Source organism: Saccopteryx leptura, chromosome 1, assembly GCF_036850995.1.
Source record: "Saccopteryx leptura isolate mSacLep1 chromosome 1, mSacLep1_pri_phased_curated, whole genome shotgun sequence".
Classification (NCBI taxonomy): domain Eukaryota; kingdom Metazoa; phylum Chordata; class Mammalia; order Chiroptera; family Emballonuridae; genus Saccopteryx; species Saccopteryx leptura.
In genome coordinates, this window is record NC_089503.1 from 374,221,272 (window position 1) to 374,239,568 (window position 18,297).

Sequence of the window (18,297 nt, forward strand, 5' to 3'; positions counted from 1 at the left end):
TCAAAATAGGCCTGAAACCAGATAGCAAAGGACAACTGTCCCTTCCTCCTGCATAATAGTATGTCCTAGGCTGATTTAGTTGTCCAGTGAATGACAGTCAGTTGTAGAAGAGAAAGTGGTTGTTTCTCTGCTGTGAGGTTTCTGGGTCTCACTCCAGAGGTGAAAGAACTTGAAAATCAGCAGAGCAGGGGCCTCAAGAGGCTACTGCGTTTGCAAGTCCCTGCACCCCGGGGGGGATCATCAGAGAGTAGGGAGTCATTTTACTGTTGTTGCTGTTGTTAATAGAGGTAAAAAATTATGCAGGGTAAATTTAAATATTTTCAGGTGTATAGGTCTCTGAATTTTGACAAACTGAAGACAGCCATGTAATCACTGTTGCGATCAAAATGCCCTCACATCAGAAGTTCCCTGTGCCCCCAGAAACTAATCTCCTCCTTCACCCTCGATCCTTGGAAACCATCAATCTGATTTGTCCCATAATTTTCCCTTTTCTAGATTATCATATCAGTGGAATCATACAGCATATAGCCATTTTTTATCTGGTTTCTTTCACTTAGCAAAAATGCTTTTAAGATCCATCTGTTTTGCCTGACCAGGTGGTGGCACAGTGGATAAAGTGTTGGCTTGGGACACTGAGGACCCAGGTTTGAAGCTCTGAGGTCACCAGCTTGAGTGCAGGCTCACCAGCTTGAGTGCGGGGTTGCCAGCTTGAGCATGGGATCATAGACATGACCCCATGGTTGCTGGCTTGAGCCTCAAGGTTGCTGGCTTTGCCCAAGGTTGCAGGCTTGAGCAAGGGGTCACTGGCTCATATGAGAAAGCAATCTATGGACAACTAAGGTGCCATAATGAAGAATTGATGCTTTTCATCTCTCTCCCTTTCTGTCTGGCTATCCCTGTCTATCCCCCCCACACTAAAAAAAAAAAAAAATAGAAAAAGAAGTCGATTCTTATGTCACTCCATTATTCAAAAAATATTACTAGCTCAATAGCTCAATGATGATTATATTCATTCAATAATACAAAATAAAAGAATAGCAACAATTTTAGATTGTGGCTTATGCTACCATGATTTATTTGCTGAGTAGTTACTGCAACTGGAAGAAATTGCAATAACTACTCATAAAAATTGCAGTAACAGGCCGGGCAGGAGGACTGGTACAGATGCGTAAGCAGAATTCCATATTCTTGCAATCTGGAAATCAGTCCTCTAACTATACTACTTAAGCCAGATTTTTTTTTTTCCTCACTAGGGACATGAGTTGTATAACAAGCCTAGCAGCTGAACACTAAAGTATCATTGTCTGGAGATCTGGAAAGCATGTCTAGCACTCACTGAGCCCCCTCAGGAGTCCTTTTCCAAGTGTGTGCTGTGGGTAGCAGCGGTACCATCCTACTTCCACAGGATTGGCTGGAGAATACAATCATGCCCTCCATAAAAGGTTTGTAAAGCAAAGTAGAGTGTTATCTTAGCAGAGGCCGACAATGTTCAGTGACCCTTGTAAAATGCCCATTTTTCCCTATCTCTGTAGTCTCATCATCATAAGCTGTTCTTTGAGTGTTTGGGGGGGGCATAGGGTTGGCCTTTAGGGGGGGCAGGGCATGGAATCAGGGACATATAATATTGGGCCACCCTTTTCAAGTTTGGGCATTTTCTACGGACAGGGCTTTGGAGGCTTGGAACAACCTGTACAACTTCATTGCCACTGTGTCTGGCTAAAGGCAGAAACCATCCCCATCCCGTGTGTGGAAAACCATAAACTCTAACTACAAATGAATGGGCCCAGCAGCGTGCCCAGATGCCCTTTGGGGAGGTATGACACAATCAGAAGGGAGCCAATGGTGTAGCAACTGCCCCCTCTATTAGAAGTTACAAGAAAGAGAAAAAACAATGACTGAAATGTTTGTCTTACTTAATTATATACCAACAAGAATGTCTATGCATTTTACAACTCCAATATATCAGACAGGAAACAGCAACTCCAGACAGAACTAAATCCACTGGTTTTGCTCTGTTTTGTGGGCTAATTAGATGTTGAAACTTAAGTTGTGCCAGCCAAGCAGATAATAATGGCCATTGCAGGGTGGTCAGAATTAGACATAGGACTTGTGGAGATGATAAATCCTTTCAGGGAGCTCGGGGTCATTTCAAGCTTGATGGTAGTCATGGTTGGCATCAAATTGGCAAACTACCTATGCCCACCACACTCCTGCAGTCCTAAAAATACCATCAATTACTAAAATACTTGAAAGATTAATTCACTGTAGTAAGGGAACAGAAGAAACGGGGCCAAAGATGACTTCCTGAAAAAGAAGTAGGACCTGAAGTTCATAGCTTTACTGCGTATTTGGAAACAAAGCCAGAAACAGAGTCTGGGGCCCAGATGTCATCATCAGAGTAGCTGGTACCCTCTCTCCTGGTGCAAGTTAACCTAATCCTGAACTTGGCTCACTTTACCTTGTTCATGCTCAGGTGCCTTGCTATTGCAGATCCCTGAGACCTTATATTGCAGAAGCCTGAACAACAAACATTGGGGCTGGAGAGCTGACTAAATTAAAACCTTTTAAATTGATTTTTTGTGAAATAAAGCAGGTACCAATACCAACTAATAAAAAGAGAAAATGTCAACGTATTATTGATATCCTGCGGTGTTCATTAAAACAAAACTCAGGATACAGTGTCACTGCCCAATTTGTGATAAGAAAAACATACACACACCGAAACTGAGAACAGATAAGAAAATAAAAGTCACTTTTAACAAAAACAGTAAGGGTTAGAGCACACAAACCACAGGGGCAACGCATTATAATCTCTCTGCATCACGGCCCACAGCACTACTACCGGTCTAGAAAAGGCACACGATGGAAAGGCTTGGTGCCTGGGAAAGGAGAGGCCCTCAATGAGCGCCACGCCCCAGGAGTGCCCGCTTCCCCACGCCACCGGCCTCCCATCTGGGTACTCTATGGCTTTTGGCTCCTGCTGGCCCCCTTCGTTCTCCAAACCCAGGCAGGGCTCGTCCCTCTTCTGCGGATTGACAGGCAGTTCAGCGAATCCTAGCAGCGCGCCAGCAGAAAAGTCTCTACTGGAGCCAATGAAAGCCAAGAGGCGGAGCCTGTGGCGTGGAAAAGGCGCTGGTCAGGTGCTGCGCGCCGAGGCTGCGTGCTGGTGCGTGGCTGCGGGTTCAAGGGGTCCCCGTCCATTCTGCCACCTCCTCGCTGCTGCCCGGAGTCTGCGGAAGGGAACCCACTCTATACTCTGTTTCCCATCGCCCCAAGCCGATGCAGACCGACCGGACCGCTGCGAACGTAAGAGCCCAGGGGAGTGGGCATCGACCTCCCGGAGACCCGCAGAGCTCCTGTTGCCACCGGGTGGGCCTCCAAACAAACCCCGATTTCAGTGCACGCGCACACAACCCACGTTAGAGGGCATCTGCCCGCCGCGGTGGGCGTGCCGTGCGCCGCGACCCTTCCCAGCGCTAGGATGCAATGCCTGTGGGGACGAGGGGGCAATGCTGCACGGTCTTCTTACGTCTGTTCCCTCTGCACACACCTGCGCCTCCGCCACTTTCCCTGGTCTTCGTGTTTCTTCGCGCGCCTTCTCTCCAGATTTCCAGGGCTGTCTGGCTAGGACGGGGCCGGGGGGGATTGGAGGGGAAGAGGAGCTGAAAAGCAGCCCAGTGAAATCTGGACCCAGAGCTAGGGGTTCCGCCGCACTGTGCAGCATTTTGTGCATGAAAAAGAAAGAAATCTGAGATTTCGTTTATCCCCAACTCTGTTTATTGCTCTGTGTCATGAATGTGATGATGTTGGTTCTGCTTAGCAAGCATTCCTAAGCTTTAGACAACACTTGACCTTTGTTTTCTTTTGTCCCAGGAAAGCAGTTCTTTCCGGCTTACCGCAGGTGCTCAGTGAATTTACTTAGAGGAAAATCAGGTGTTTCATGTAGTTGATTCTTTTCTGAGGCTTAAATTATATTTGGTTCATATAAGCTTTCTTTGTGTTAACAAAGTGATAAAAAAAAAGGGGGGGGGGGAGAAAGAGGAAGGAACCACCATCACCATCCACATATGTTAGTAAATATATTTGCAGTTCCTTATTGGAACTGATTTTTTAATGTCCCTTCTATACTTGGAAACACTATTGCCATTTGAGAAATAGCTTTTAAATTTAATTTTGAACCAATTTCAGGAGACCAGTACTTAAAACAATTTCAATTTAAACTCATTCAGTTATAGGTGTGGAGAAATCATGATAAGAAAACAAACAAAAAAAGAAAACAAAACAATTATTGCATGTAAAAGCAAAGCAAATATCCCAAGCAGTTTTTATTTACCCTCAGCAATAATATAGCAAGACAAGACGGTCTGTTTTTGAGGTTGAAAAATGTCTTCACTATATTCAAATTAGGAAGATGTCAAAGGTGAATTCAAGAGTGTTGGCACAGAGTATGGTTAGATCCAGTTTGGGGAGGGCTTATAAATACCTTCATGGGAGACTGGGCAGGAAAAGGAGAGAACAAAAGATCCTGCTTGATCTGCAAGCCCAATGAGAACTGACAACATTTATCTATGTATTGTTTATCCTTATTGCCTGTTATTAACTTTCTTGGATAGAATAAAAGCTTTTAGAAATATATGCAGGTTTTAAAAAAATAGAGAAATCAACAACCTAGGTACAAAGTGATTATTTAATCTGGGAAGTGCCTTTCTACACATATCACAGTGGTAAGATTAAATGTTAACAAATTTTGATATTAGGAAGGTCAACATTAGATTGCAGAATTATGTTTCTCTTTCTAATTAGTTCAGAACTTAACTGTTTAGTTTTCAGAAAGCTATGATTTGATTATTAATAAATGAATGCAGCCTGACCAGGCAGTGGCGCAGTGGATAGAGTGTCAGACTGGGACACAGAGGACCCAGGTTTGAAACCTCGAGGTTGCGCGCTTGAGCTTGGGCTCACCAGCTCGAGCACAGGGTTGCTGACTTGAGCATGGGATCATAGACATGACCCCATAGTCATTGGCTTGAGCCCAAGGTTGCTGGCTTGAGCAAGGGGTCCTTACTCGGCTGGAGGCCTCTCCCATCCTCCACTCCTGGTCAAGGCACATATGAGAAAGCAATAGATGAACAACTTAGGTGCTGCAACAAAGAGTTGATGCTTCTCATCTCTCTCCCTTCCTGTAAGTTTGTCCCTATCTGTCCCTGTCTTTGTCTTTCTCTATCTCTGTTACCAAAAATAAATAAATAAGTGCAGATTGCATTTCACAAATATATTTGAATGTCACAAATTTATGTCTCTGAGAAACCAAGTTAATGTATTTTCTCCTCTCTTTAGTAACATCTCTAACCATGATGAACCAAACAGAAGGCTTTGGCTTTGAGAAACAGAGGTGTATATATATATATATATTTCAATATATTTCAAGCATTATTATTGGATTTGCTAATGGTACATTCTTGTTGCTAGGTTCCTGAAGCTGGTCTAACAGTTATAAATATGTTCATAGGTATTGACTGTCAGAAGTGTGGGTCAACCTGAATATCTTTTTGAAAAGTTGTATATATAAATTATATCGTATTTTTAAAATATGATATTTAGAAACCTATTTAAATCCTTCAATGAATGTTTTGACTTTTGATAAATTCTTGGAAAGTAAAACAGTTTCTAATGTAACTAAACTAATTAGCTTTATTATACAGGAAGTCCCAGATCTCTTGTTTAAGATCGAGTTCTGCAACATAATCCTTTCAGGTTGTAATTTATGATATAACCAGGATTGCTCAAACACCATCACTCTGTTTTGGTTAAAGTATACAAAACAAAGTTATCTCCTATATGTCATTAACTTCTATATGTTTTTTTATACAGATCATCGTCTGCTGAATCGATCGAGTACTTCGAAAATGACTTCAGAGCTCCTCCGGGTGGCCTTTGTGCTCGCTGCATTCACCCTTTCGGTCACGTCTTCTCTTCAGCCAGATCAGCAAAAGGTTCTACTCGTTTCATTTGATGGATTCCGTTGGGATTACTTATATAGAGTTCCCACACCCCATTTTCATTATGTTATGAAGTATGGTGTTCATGTGAAGCAAGTTACTAATATTTTTATTACGAAGACCTACCCTAACCATTATACTTTGGTAACTGGCCTCTTTGCAGAGAATCATGGGATTGTGGCAAATGACATGTTCGATCCTATTCTGAACAAATCTTTCTCCTTGGATAACATGACTATTTATGATTCTGAGTTTTGGGAAGAAGCAATGCCAGTTTGGATCACGAATCAGAGGGCTGGACATACTAGTGGTGCAGCCATGTGGCCCGGGACAGATGTCAGAATACATAAGAGCTTTCCTACTCATTACATGCGTTACAATGAGTCCGTTTCATTTGAAGATAGAGTTACCAAAATTATTGAATGGTTTACATCAGAAGAGCCTATCAGTCTTGGTCTTCTCTATTGGGAAGAGCCTGATGACATGGGCCACAATTTGGGACCTGACAGTCCACTCATGGGGCCTGTCATTTCAGATATTGACAACAAGTTAGGATATCTTATACAAATGCTGAAAAAGGCAAAGTTGTGGAACACCCTGAACCTAATTATCACAAGTGATCATGGAATGACCCAGTGTTCTGAGGAAAGGGTGATAGAACTTGACCAGTATCTGGATAAAGATCATTATATCCTGATTGACCAATCTCCAGTAGCGGCCATCTTACCAAAAGAAGGTAAGACTGAGTGAGTGTCGGTCATAAACTAGGTCTGCATCTGTCTAGTGTGATTGAGCGGAGAATTTTTGTTTCTGTGCCTTTAAAGTGTGCTTACTTGTGTCATGTTAATATTCTGGAATTTAATCCTTGGACTCTGACAAAACAAAAAAACAAATCTCTCTCTCTCTTTTTTTTTTTGTTACTGAACCAAACTTCTTGGGTTCCCCTATTAGTGAGTCAGGTCCCAGACATTACAGCAAGAGTGGCTGCCACACAAAGGGGAATTTGCAGCCAAATAAGGAACCCATGGGGAATGATTTCCAAAGCCATGGCTCCCCCACTGAGGAGTCTGTGCGTCCGTCCGTCCTGTCAAATGACTGCATACTCATGGTGGGAACTTGTGTCATGCGCGTAGGGTTGGTGTGGGGCCGGCGTGGGTGCAGTCGCAGGTCATGGTGCTCAGGGCACCCCATCTTCAGAAGCCCTTCCAGAAGCTGGGATTTTACTGGTCTAATGAGCTCCGGGTCACTTCAACCAGGAGTTCACAATAGAGGCCTAACCCGTTGAGCTGGTTCCTTGCTGGCTTCCTTCAGGGTGTCTGCAGGTGCTTATTACCTGCAGGCCCTAGCTGCTCCTGGAAACATGCTAACAGAATATTTTTAAAAATTTTTTTAATTTATTGGGGTGCCATTGGTTAATACAATTTTACAGGTTTCAGGGGTCCTGTATAATTCTGTAATACCCCGTCTGTATGTTGTACTGTGTGTTCACCACCCCAGGTCTGGTCTCCTTCCATCACCATTTATCCGCCTTTACCCGCTTCCGCTCTGGTGGTCACCGTACTGCTGTCTGGGTCTCTGAGGTTTTGTTTCTTTCTTTGTGAATCCCTTCATCGTTGTCACCCAGCCCCCAGTGCCCGCCCCGCCCCTCTGACAGCTGTCAGTCACTAACGGAATATTTTGTTATTTCCTCAAATCAACCTGATGGTATCACTTGGAGTCTTCATTTTTTACTTTATCCTAGAATATGGCATAAGATGCTCTCTAGATATTTAACCATTTTGGAATCATTGACTGATGAAAGCTTTAGTCCTCTTCTCGGAAAAATTGAGATGGAAGACCCAAAATGACAGTGATTTTTTTTAGAAGCCCTAAAAACCTTCTGTAGACCTTTAGGACCCACTTAATAGGGAAGCAGTGGAGTGTAGGAAGGAAGAGGCTTTGGTCAACCTGAAGCTGGATTTTCTTAACTGTAAGTAGGAGAAGTAATACCAATACCTCGGATTTTTTATAAACCTCTCTTGAAGCCTCATGTCGGCCCTGTCACCTAGGATTCCATGCCCAGATCACAGTGCAAGTGCAGAACAAGGGTCAGGCCAACTCTTCCGAGTTCTTTTCTCACCTCCTGGGGTAGGCAGGTCTGTGTATTAAAGGAGAGAACAGACTGTGAAAAGCTCTATACGTCACAAAGGAGAGACCTGTCCCTCCCAGGGCAATTGAAGAGGATCGTAGGAAACAGTGAATGTTTAAATAGCCCTGCGTGCCTACACACACACTTTTCAACAAATTCAATATAAAATAGCAAGTTTGTTGTTTAAGAAAATCCCATTCACTTGTCGGGTGTGGGAGGCAGGGAGGAACCCCTACCAAATGGATTTGAACAACAAGAAAAGGAGTCAAGACAGCGCCCAAGTGCATCACCCTCAGGTACTAAAAACAGCTCAGTGCTCAAGCATTGGCCCCAGATAGGGTTGCTGCATGGTTCCCAGTCAGGGTACATGTGGGAAATCTCTCTCACTATCTCCCCTCTTCTCACCTTAAAAAAAAATCTCAAATTAGACATTTCAGGTTCTAGAAAATGTTCTCTTAATTGTATAAGGTGGATTTACTTAGAATAGAAAATTATTTCTCAGTTTCCCCCTTAAGATTCTTTCCTCAGAGGGGTTGGGAGTTCTGAAGTTCTGGCTCTGTTTTCTTACGTGCAGCTTGCTAGCTTTTCACCCCCTAGGCTAGGGTGTCTGACTGACTGACCGAAGGTGCCATCACTGTTCCTTTGACGGTAACAGTGAGTGTTTTGTCCTGAGTGCCTCTCTTCCCCCTTCTCTTATAGGTAAATTTGATGAAGTCTATGAGGCACTAGCTCATGCTCATCCTAATCTGACTGTTTACAAGAAAGAAGAGATTCCAGAAAGATGGCATTACAAATACAACGATCGAATTCAACCGATTATAGCAGTGGCTGACGAAGGGTGGTTTATTTTACAGAACAAGTCGGATAACTTTCTGTGTGAGTATGTTCTGATCATTTCTTCCCATTGTGCACCGCTGTTTGCTAAAGGGGACACTGTGGATAATACAGCAGTTTATTTACTGATTGAATAACTAGTGGCATACTTTAATAGGAAAATAAAGATCCCTGTGACTTTAAAAAGTGGTAGCCTTCTAACTCGGGCTTGCCTGGTCAAGACATGCATGACAATTAAGCAATGAATAGCTATAAAGGAGTAACCTCCTAAAAATGAAACATTTACTTCTCTTGAAGCTGTCAGACCAAAAATAGGAACAGTGACCTATACTACTAATTATAACTATTACATTCCTGAGAAAAACACAACAAAATTATAAATTGACTTATTTTCTCTGTATCTGTTTTATATTTGGATTTCATTAGAATTTAAACTGTTTTGTTTGCAGTTGTTAGCTTTCTGGTTTGTTTGTGCCCTCTGGCTCTAGCAGCTATAGACCCGCTTTGCCGGATACCTTGGAAACATTTCTAAACAGAAGTGAGTGTGTCATGGAAAAGACTATATCAAGGCGTGTTTTCCTAATACCTAGTGGTATAATTTTGGAGATATTGCCACTGAATAAATATAGAATATAGTGGAACTTCCATTTAACTTTCAGACATGCCAAACAAGGCCCTTTCTGCCATCCTTACTGTGTTTTCTCTTTTTATATTGCTTTTAACAAGCTAGCTAAATGGGAAAGTCATCCGTGGTATTCTACTCATCTTCATGTGCCTGTCATTTGCATATTCGCTGGCACACTCCCTGCTCTTTCCTTGCTCGCTCAGCCTTGTATCACCAGGGGCTGGCCTGCAGGCTCAGTTCCCCAGGCTCCTTTGTGAACCGGCCAACAGAAGCCCTGAAGCCCTGACCGGAGTTTGGAAGCCAGGAGGAAGGGAGGAGCCAGGGCAGTGCTCCCTACTCCGCCTCAGGCTGTGTCTCAGGGCTGGCTTTATTTCCCCTGTCATCCTGGCTCCCTCTGCACAGCTGTCTCTATGGGCTCTGTTCTTGCTATGGTGCCCTGGCTGGGACTCTGGTAAAACCACCTCTTCCTCTGTCCTTCCAGCGCTGGGGCCTGTAGGAGATTCCCACTGTTCCTAATCACTGGGTAACTCCCCATCCTGTTTGCTTCTCAGTCCTTCAACACTTTTAGAACTCATCCCCGTATTAAACCCCCCCTGTTAGACTGCCTGGCGTGGGCTCCCAAGTTGATTTGGTACTGACAGGCACTACTACTGATCAGTTCCCAGTTCCCTGGGTTTTGTTTCTACTCCATTACTTGATCATTGAAGGAACCACATCGTGTCACTACCTAGATAAGCCTTTTTGGGTATTGGTCCTTGATCTGTATAAGAGATGTACAAAACTGTCCCTTTAGGTAGAACTAGGTTCCTGTCGTGTTTATTGAGGAAAAGAAAAGCAGTTGCCTGTCAGTGGCACTTGTACTGTACGTATACTAATTCATCGTGACAGATTATATATCATTCATTACATAATTTGTACATGTAAATAGTTTCTGGTTCTTACAACTGGTTTTAATAGTGATCTGTAAACCAGTGTTTAATCGCATCAGTGAACCGTTTTAAGGAGGCCTTCACAAAGAATCTCTTTGGCCATGAGAATAATCGCCACCTTTCTAGGTCCAGGTTTTCATGTATTCTGCAGGTAGTTATGTTAGCGGGTTGCTCAGAACTCGACTGTCAATGTGAATTTGAGCGGCGCCCCTGAAATTTGGCGTGGTGAACTACAATTACACAGTAGATTGGTCACACCTCTATTTGATAGGAAACCTTAATAATGTTCCTATTTATATTACACCACATTTATTCAACAGAATAATTAAATATTGACCACTATAGTTCTCAACCTGAGTTCCATAAGTGCGGAAACCCTGGTGTTCCAAAGCGAGGTTCTCCCAGTGTGTTCCCTGCACCAGCAGCGTCCAGACTACCTGGGAACTGGTTAGGAATGCAAGTTCGTGGGCCCAGCCGGAGCTGCGGAATTAGAACCTGTGAGGGCAGAGCCCAGCACTCTGTGCTTTTACTCGTCTCCCAGGAGTCGCAGACACTTTGAAGTCTGAGGACCGCTGTCCTTAGGCATCGTTACTAAATATTATCTACCGGATCAAGCGTTTACGGTCCCTACCACTACCACTCAAAAACAAAGCCCCTGTTCCTGGGAAAGGTTTTATAAGTCGTAATGCTTTGATTTCGAGTCTGGTTATCTAGTAAAAAGTGGGATATGAGAGAATTACCTTTGCCTCCATGACTGACAGTCTTAATCTTCTTGTAAAAATGAACAGAAAAAATCATCCAGTCAGTTACATATGATTATAATGGTACATTTCCTAATGTTGATGTTATCAATTAATTAAATAGAACAGCATAATACCCTGTCAAATAATGACAGATGATTACATAAATCCAGCATTATATTTTTTTGAGTAAATGCAAAAGAATCAGGGTATTTAGAAAGACTTGTTTGGATGGATCTGGCCAGGCAGATGTGGTGTTACTTGGAGGAGATGATTAGGCATCAGTTCATGACTTCCAGAAAAATTGATTTAGGATTATTTTCTTTTTCATTTTTTTTTTTGAGGTGAGAGGAGGTGAGATAGTGAGACAGACTCCTCCTGCATGCACCCCAACTGAGACCCACCCTGCAACCCTGTCTGGGGCCAATGTTCAAATCAACCTAGCTATATTTAGTGCCTGAGGCTAACACTCATACCAGTGAGCTATCCTCAGTGCCCCAGGCCGATGCTTGAATCAGTGAAGCCACTGGCCGCAGGAGGGGAAGAGAGAGAGAAGAGGGAGAGGAAGGGGACAAGAAGCAGTTGGTCACTTCTCCAGTGTGCCCTGACCTGAAATCGAACCCAGGATGTCCATACATTGGGCTGATGCTCTAGCCACTGAGCCAACGCTCTGTGCACTGAGTCAACTGACCAGGGTCAGGATTATTTTTTTTAAATGTGTTCCCGTTGTAAATTTCCCTGCAGCAATATAGGTGCTAGAGACTGATTTGCTGGTTGTTGTCCTCACCACCTTTAAAATAAAGCCGGTCCATTTTCTTAGGTTGCCCTCTCATAACAGAAGCTCCTTCACCTTTGCACCCTGATACTGTGCTAGCACACATGCAGCTTTTATCGTCGGGAATATGGTTAACAGTGTTGTGATAACTCTCTGTGGTGCCAGGTGGGCACTGGAAGTGTCAGTGGGAACACTGTGTAACCTATCTGAATGTCCTGGCCACGGTGCTGCACACCTGAAACGAAACGAACAAAAACCACTGTGGGATGTGAACTATAATTGAAAAGGAAAAAATCGCAGTGCCATTCACAATAAATAAATAAAATGCAGCTTTTATGGTGCAGTTGTTTTCGTCCTTTGATGTTGTAGCACTTGGCAAGTCACAAGGCTCCTGAAGTCGTTACTGTATTTGTATCCACAGGAAGGGACCCGGTCCTAAGTTGGATCCTGAGCTGAACCGTGAAAGTCCAGATTTTACCCTCAAGCCCTGACTTGAATTTTCAGTTGTGGATTGTAACTCGATTGTTTTTCCCCTTTTTTTAGTAATTATGAATTTATTGTCCTCGTGACTAAGAGCACCTTTATCTTATCTTGAGCACAATTGTGAGAGCATGGTAGGCAGTAAGAAGTGGTTTCCTTCCGGTTTCATTTTCCCTGGAGGGGCTGAGCTTTGCTCTGACCCTTCCTCCTCGGCTGCCTCGGGAGCGCTGGCCTCCGAGAACGATTGGGGACCATTTCCCTTTTCAGTTCCTGCAGTGAACAGTGATGTTGGCAGCAGCAAAGATTGCTTGTAAAAGACTATTTCAAACGTCAGAGTGGCTAGCATTGGCATCTACTTGTTCAGACTCTGACAGTACAACTTTTATTTCCATACGAACGCCTTCTGGTTGGCTAACTTTGTCGTGCATTTTTGTCTTGACAGTAGGCAACCATGGTTACGATAACGCGTTGGCAGAAATGCATCCAATATTTGTAGCCCACGGTCCTGCCTTCAGAAAGAACTTCACAAAAGAAGCCATGAATTCCACGGATCTGTACCCATTGCTCTGCCACCTCCTCGGTATCCCCGCCACGCCACACAATGGGTCCCTGCGGAACGTCCAGGACCTGCTCAGGTCGGCAGCTCCCACGGCGGATCCTCACACACAGAGCAGCCCTCTCCTCCACGGCAGCGCCAAGCCAGGAGGTTCCGAGCTGGAGCAGCCGCACGCTTACTTCATAGGGGTCTCTCTCGGCGGCATTATAGTGATTGTGTTTTTCATAATCTTCATTAAACATTTAATCCGCAGTCAAATTCCTGCCTTGCCAGATAGGCAGGCTGAAATAGCTCAGCCGTTATTACAAGCCTGATGGTACTTAGAGGTGGAGATCGGGTCATTATGTCAGTGTTTAAAGTGTCAGATTCTAGGAAGCCACCTTCAGACGTTGGCACAGACTGGGAAGCAGTTATGTTCATGTTCAGGCACAGCCTCTTCCTCACACACACGCACACACACGATGGACCAACACACACACCTGCAAAGGATCACCAAATGTGGAAGTCTGTTTCCATTGTTCTGTCTGGCTTAGGCACTGATAAGCTCCTGCTTTCTTTGGACTCGGCATGTATAATGTACATATTTGGCAAGTTTGCACTATTTAAAGAACCTTATATATTGCACTTTAAATTACTCTCCTAATGGGTACTCTCATGTGGAACGCACTTTATCGACAATTATGTCTTACGACTTGTTGAAAAAGACAACCTTGTACAGCCTGTGTCACAGAATACTTATTTGTCATTCTAACTGAATGAAATTTCTAATAATTCTTGAATAATGTAGACATTTACTTACATTGTAAGAGCAAGAAGTAAGTGAAAACTTGAAAATGAAATGGGGCCACCATTGGCACTGGCTTTCCGAGAGAGGTGCCCCCCCAGCCAGGTGTACTTGGGCGCTCTTTGTTGGACTTGTTGCCAAAGGACGTGGGTCTTCATATTATCTTCCCAAAGCAAGATGCAGTTTTGGACAGATTCATGTAAACATATTGTTTCTGTTGTAAAGTTCACTATTGCTGTCTCCCAAACGGTCGTTTTACTCTGAATTTTCTGTGACATCATGAGTTACACATTTCTTCCCTCTGTGGTACAGCGCTGGCCTGAATATTGAAGATCGGACGTCATCTCAGCAATGTTTGCTTTTATTGTATAATTACTTGCTTTTCTGAAAACTAAATCATTATTGATTACATTGAAAATCAAATTAGATAAAACTTTTACTTCTGGTAACATATACATAGTAAAGAGCACAAGCATCTTTCAGATGTGAATATTTGAAGATTCAGACTTAGGGTAAACCCAATTAGTTAAAATGTGGGTCACTTAGTCTTTGAAAAGAGGTGTGTGGAGCTTGCGGGGGGAGGGGAGAAATTTAGGTAGGACCATTGTTCACAGCGTACCCAGCGCAGTGCTACACGGTGCCTGATGGCAAACCCTGGCAAAATAACTCTTAGAAGTGACAGGTGCTGAAACAAGAGGAGCCTGGATCATAGACTTGTTTCGTGAAATATGTGAACACTGGCCCCCCAGGTGATCAGTGGAATCAAAGGTGAATCCACGTTCACAAATTATCTTGATCCTCTGCTTCATGTTTTCACTTCCATGGTCATCTCAGTGCCTCCCGTTCCAACCACCGAGAGCTCTGCTGTGGATCTCTTAAGTAGTCGGGTTGGAGACAGGGAGATATTCCGAATGGTTTCTCAGAGCAAACCTGCAAGAAACGGCTTTCCTTGAAGACAGTAGAAACCAACAGAAGCCCATGGCCCTGAGAAAATATTGTGAGGTCATGTGCACCAACTGTCTAATTAGGAAAAACCTGAAATGCATTTCAGAAAGGAAGGGTAAATTAGACGGAAGAGCAAAGTGGCATGGTTAAAAATACAACTGAATTTTTTTTTAGATGCACCCTAAAATGCAATGGATGGATTATTTTTAAAATGATGCCAATGAAAAGTGTTAGCATCTGATTCTCATTTCATTACACAACCTCTTTAATGGACTAGAGTGAAATCTCTGCAAATGTACTATGGATTTAAAAGCTAAGAAGTTATATGGCAGGGCGCAAACTCAGGAGATCTGAACTCTGGATTAGACACTAGAAATGGGACCAGTCACAGTGGCTTGCTTTGTAGCTATGAACTTAATTTGCATTATTAAGATGACAAGATAATGACTGAAAGAAAATTGGTCCATTTAAAACCGTTACTATTCAAGTGCTATCGGTACGTTTAATCTAATTGTTTCATTAAATTCACTTTAGAAGGTGCTTTTACCTTAGCAGTAAGAAGAAAGTAAATTCTGTAACTTTGATGAAATCATTAAAATTCTGATACAAAGATTTGATTATTGAATGGTTTCCTTTATTTACAGATACTTATTTTCCTATAAAATATCAGCAGGAGAGTTGTCCTGAAGAAAAATAAAATTTTCAAGTTTGCTAGGAAAACCTAGTCACTCCTCACTCTTGATAGCTTGTTGTTTTGGTTTTGCCTATATGTCTTCATGGTCATACTTTGTATGCGGTTAACAAAATTTAGCACATAGAAATGAAATTTAGATTAGCTCATCTAATTTTAAGTAAGACTTTTTGAAGAATTATGTTCCCCCTGATCCACCATTTTGTTCAACAGCCTCCATCAGCAATTTTGTATATAGTTACTCGCTGGTAAGATTTTTCTTATTCGGTACATGCTTTGCAATTTTTCACTTTGCCAACTGTCGTATTTTTAAAACTTTTATTGACTTTTTTAGACAGACGAGAAGAGAGATTGGTTTGTTGTTCCGCTCATTTCTGCATCCACTGGTTGATTCTTGTGTGTGCCCTGACTGGGAATCAAACCTGTGCAACCCCGGCTCATGGGACTATGCTCAAACCAACCGAACTACCCAGCCAGGGCACCACCTGCCATTTCATTTGAAATTCCTATAAATAAATGTAAAATTGCGTTTCAAAATGCTTTCTGACCTCTTAAGATAAAACTAGGATCCTGTTACTAGTTTCAGAACCATTTCTGAGAAATCTAATGAAGATCCCAGCTCTTCTAGTTCTCAGAATTTTTTCAGCTATTTATTAAGGGTGACGCACTCAAGAAGCATAGAGCCGGCAGAGACCTAAGGGGCCCTTCAACTCCCTGATTTAACAAAAACTGTAAAGTGGCTTGCATGACATATTAGTGTAAACTGGAAGGCAGACCCCAGGGACCCTGATCCAGACTGGAGTTTAGGACTTCAACATAATGAACTTTGAGGGGATACAATTCAGTCCATAACAGGCAAGGAATGCAAAACAACAATAAAAGCTCCTGGAAAAAGGTAGAACTGTACAAGAAAGTGTTTTGATATCTCTAACTGGATCATTGTCATTTTCTACAGGGGTGGTCAGGATTGCTGCTGAGAAGTTTCATGCCAATATATGGTTAAGGTTCCTTCTCCCCGTCTGCCCCCACCCTCCTTCTCCCCCTCCCGCCTCCCTTATAGAACATTTGTTAATAAATCCTCACTTCCCTGAAATTTTACATTTACTATCTAAGGATACTCCACTTGCCCCTCGGGTCCCTTTCATTTTAAAGGCTTATATCTTTTTTGTACTTTTCTGAAGTGAGAATTGGGGAGGCAGAGAGACAGACTCGCGCATGCATGGGACCAGATCCACCCAGCATGCCCACTAGGGGGTGATGCTCCACCCATTTGGGGCGTTGCTCCATTGCAACTGGAGCCATTCTAGCACTAAAGGCTTATATCTCTTTTTTATTCCAGCAAACTCTCATTTATTTTAGTTTATATTTTCCTTCATTTTCTGTTTACCCTCTTTGGCACGCATATTAGTTGGATGTTGAATCTTCTGAATTGGTTGATTGTTCATTTCTCAATATTTCCCAATTCTTTTTGTTACATCATTTGAGGTACTTCATCTTCCAGGTTTAGCCCTTTGATTCTTTTATACATTGTAAGTCTTTATTTGTTTTAAGTTGTTTCTTTGTAGTATGTATTGTTAATTATTTTAGCTGTTTCATTGAAGTAAGACATAAAGAGTGTGTACAAATAGTAAATGTGGCTAGTTATCACTAAGAGAACAAATTGGTGTAACTTCACTTTAGAAATGATGAAAAGTGACCAGCACTCCAGAGAGACTCTCGTTAAGACCCAACCTCTACCTCCTCCCTTCTGCCTGACGGTAACACTATCCTGACTAGGAACACAACAGAATCCTTTCTCCTATTTTTAAATGTTATCCAAATGGAATCATACAATATATATATTGCAGCACCTTAGTTGTTCAGTGATTGCTTTCTCATATGTGCCTTGACCAGGGAGCTCTAGCCAAGCCAGTGACCCCTGGCCAGCAACCTTTGGGCTCAATCCAGCAACCGTGGGGTCATGTCTATGATTCCATGCTCAAGCCAGCAACCCTGCGCTCAAGCTGGCAACCTTGGGGTTTTGAACCTGAGTTCTCAGCTTCCCAGGCCGATGCTCTATCTATCCACTGCCTGGTCAGGCTGTTGGGTTAGTTTCTGTTGCTCCTTTCCACCACCCATCTATTAAAGTGAAGCTAAGCATGGCAGATATGAAAAGAATGCTGTTTGGGTCACTGGCAATTCAGATCTTTAACACAGGAGGTTGGTCTGAACCAGAGACATGTACCTATAAACCATCAATATAGAGCTGTCAGTAGGTGAGCCACTAGATTCAGCTTATTGACAGTTGGAATCAGATTTCAGAGGTCAAGCAGGCACAGCTATGTGTAGAGAGGTCTGTTGAGTAAGACTCTGCCTTTGCCAGGTAATTTTGGCCACGAGACAAGAAACTGCTCTCAGGACCTAGCAGTCTCAACGCTTGTCACTACCTGCATACATTAGGGTACACAACTATATGTATGTTTTCATCAGCTGTTTGTGCACATGACGGGACTCCAGGACCCAACAGGCTCATCTGGATTCTCACAGTTTCTGAATCAGTGTGTGTGGGTAGGACTAGAATGGTGCCCGAGCACTGGCACCGTGAGGGCTGGCGCTGCAGGAAAGCGGCGAATCTGGCAACCAAATTTCGGAAAGCATATGGTTCCTGAGCCAAGAAAACGGTTCTGGCCCCAAAGGGTCTGCAACAAGAGTTAAATCATGTGTACACATAAGTAATTTGTTGTTTTTACCACTTTTGAAATGCTACTGGACTCATGCCGAGTAAAGGAAGCGCCTTCTATTCTTTTTCCCAGTTCCGAGCAGTGTTTACCA

At 43.0% G+C, this 18,297-nt stretch overlaps 1 protein-coding gene across 1 annotated transcript; it reads left to right on the top strand.

Moving 5' to 3' along the window:
• The first annotated feature begins 3,127 nt into the window (after nucleotides 1-3,127).
• ENPP5 (ectonucleotide pyrophosphatase/phosphodiesterase family member 5) lies at nucleotides 3,128-14,367 on the top strand. The gene is made up of 4 exons (XM_066359284.1): nucleotides 3,128-3,306; nucleotides 5,872-6,735; nucleotides 8,827-9,003; nucleotides 12,953-14,367. Exons 2-4 carry the CDS (start codon nucleotides 5,907-5,909, stop codon nucleotides 13,378-13,380), a joined length of 1,434 nt encoding a protein of 477 aa, XP_066215381.1. The 5' UTR covers nucleotides 3,128-3,306; nucleotides 5,872-5,906; the 3' UTR covers nucleotides 13,381-14,367.
• The last annotated feature ends 3,930 nt before the right edge of the window (nucleotides 14,368-18,297 follow it).

Bases quoted from the DNA above. Each gene is read 5' to 3' on its own strand.
- ENPP5 (XM_066359284.1), top strand. From the start codon at position 5,907: ATGACTTCAGAGCTCCTCCGGGTGGCCTTTGTGCTCGCTGCATTCACC. The intron at 6,736-8,826 runs GTAAGACTGAGT...CTTCTCTTATAG, and splicing joins GGCCATCTTACCAAAAGAAG to GTAAATTTGATGAAGTCTAT. The intron at 9,004-12,952 runs GTGAGTATGTTC...TTGTCTTGACAG, and splicing joins CAAGTCGGATAACTTTCTGT to TAGGCAACCATGGTTACGAT.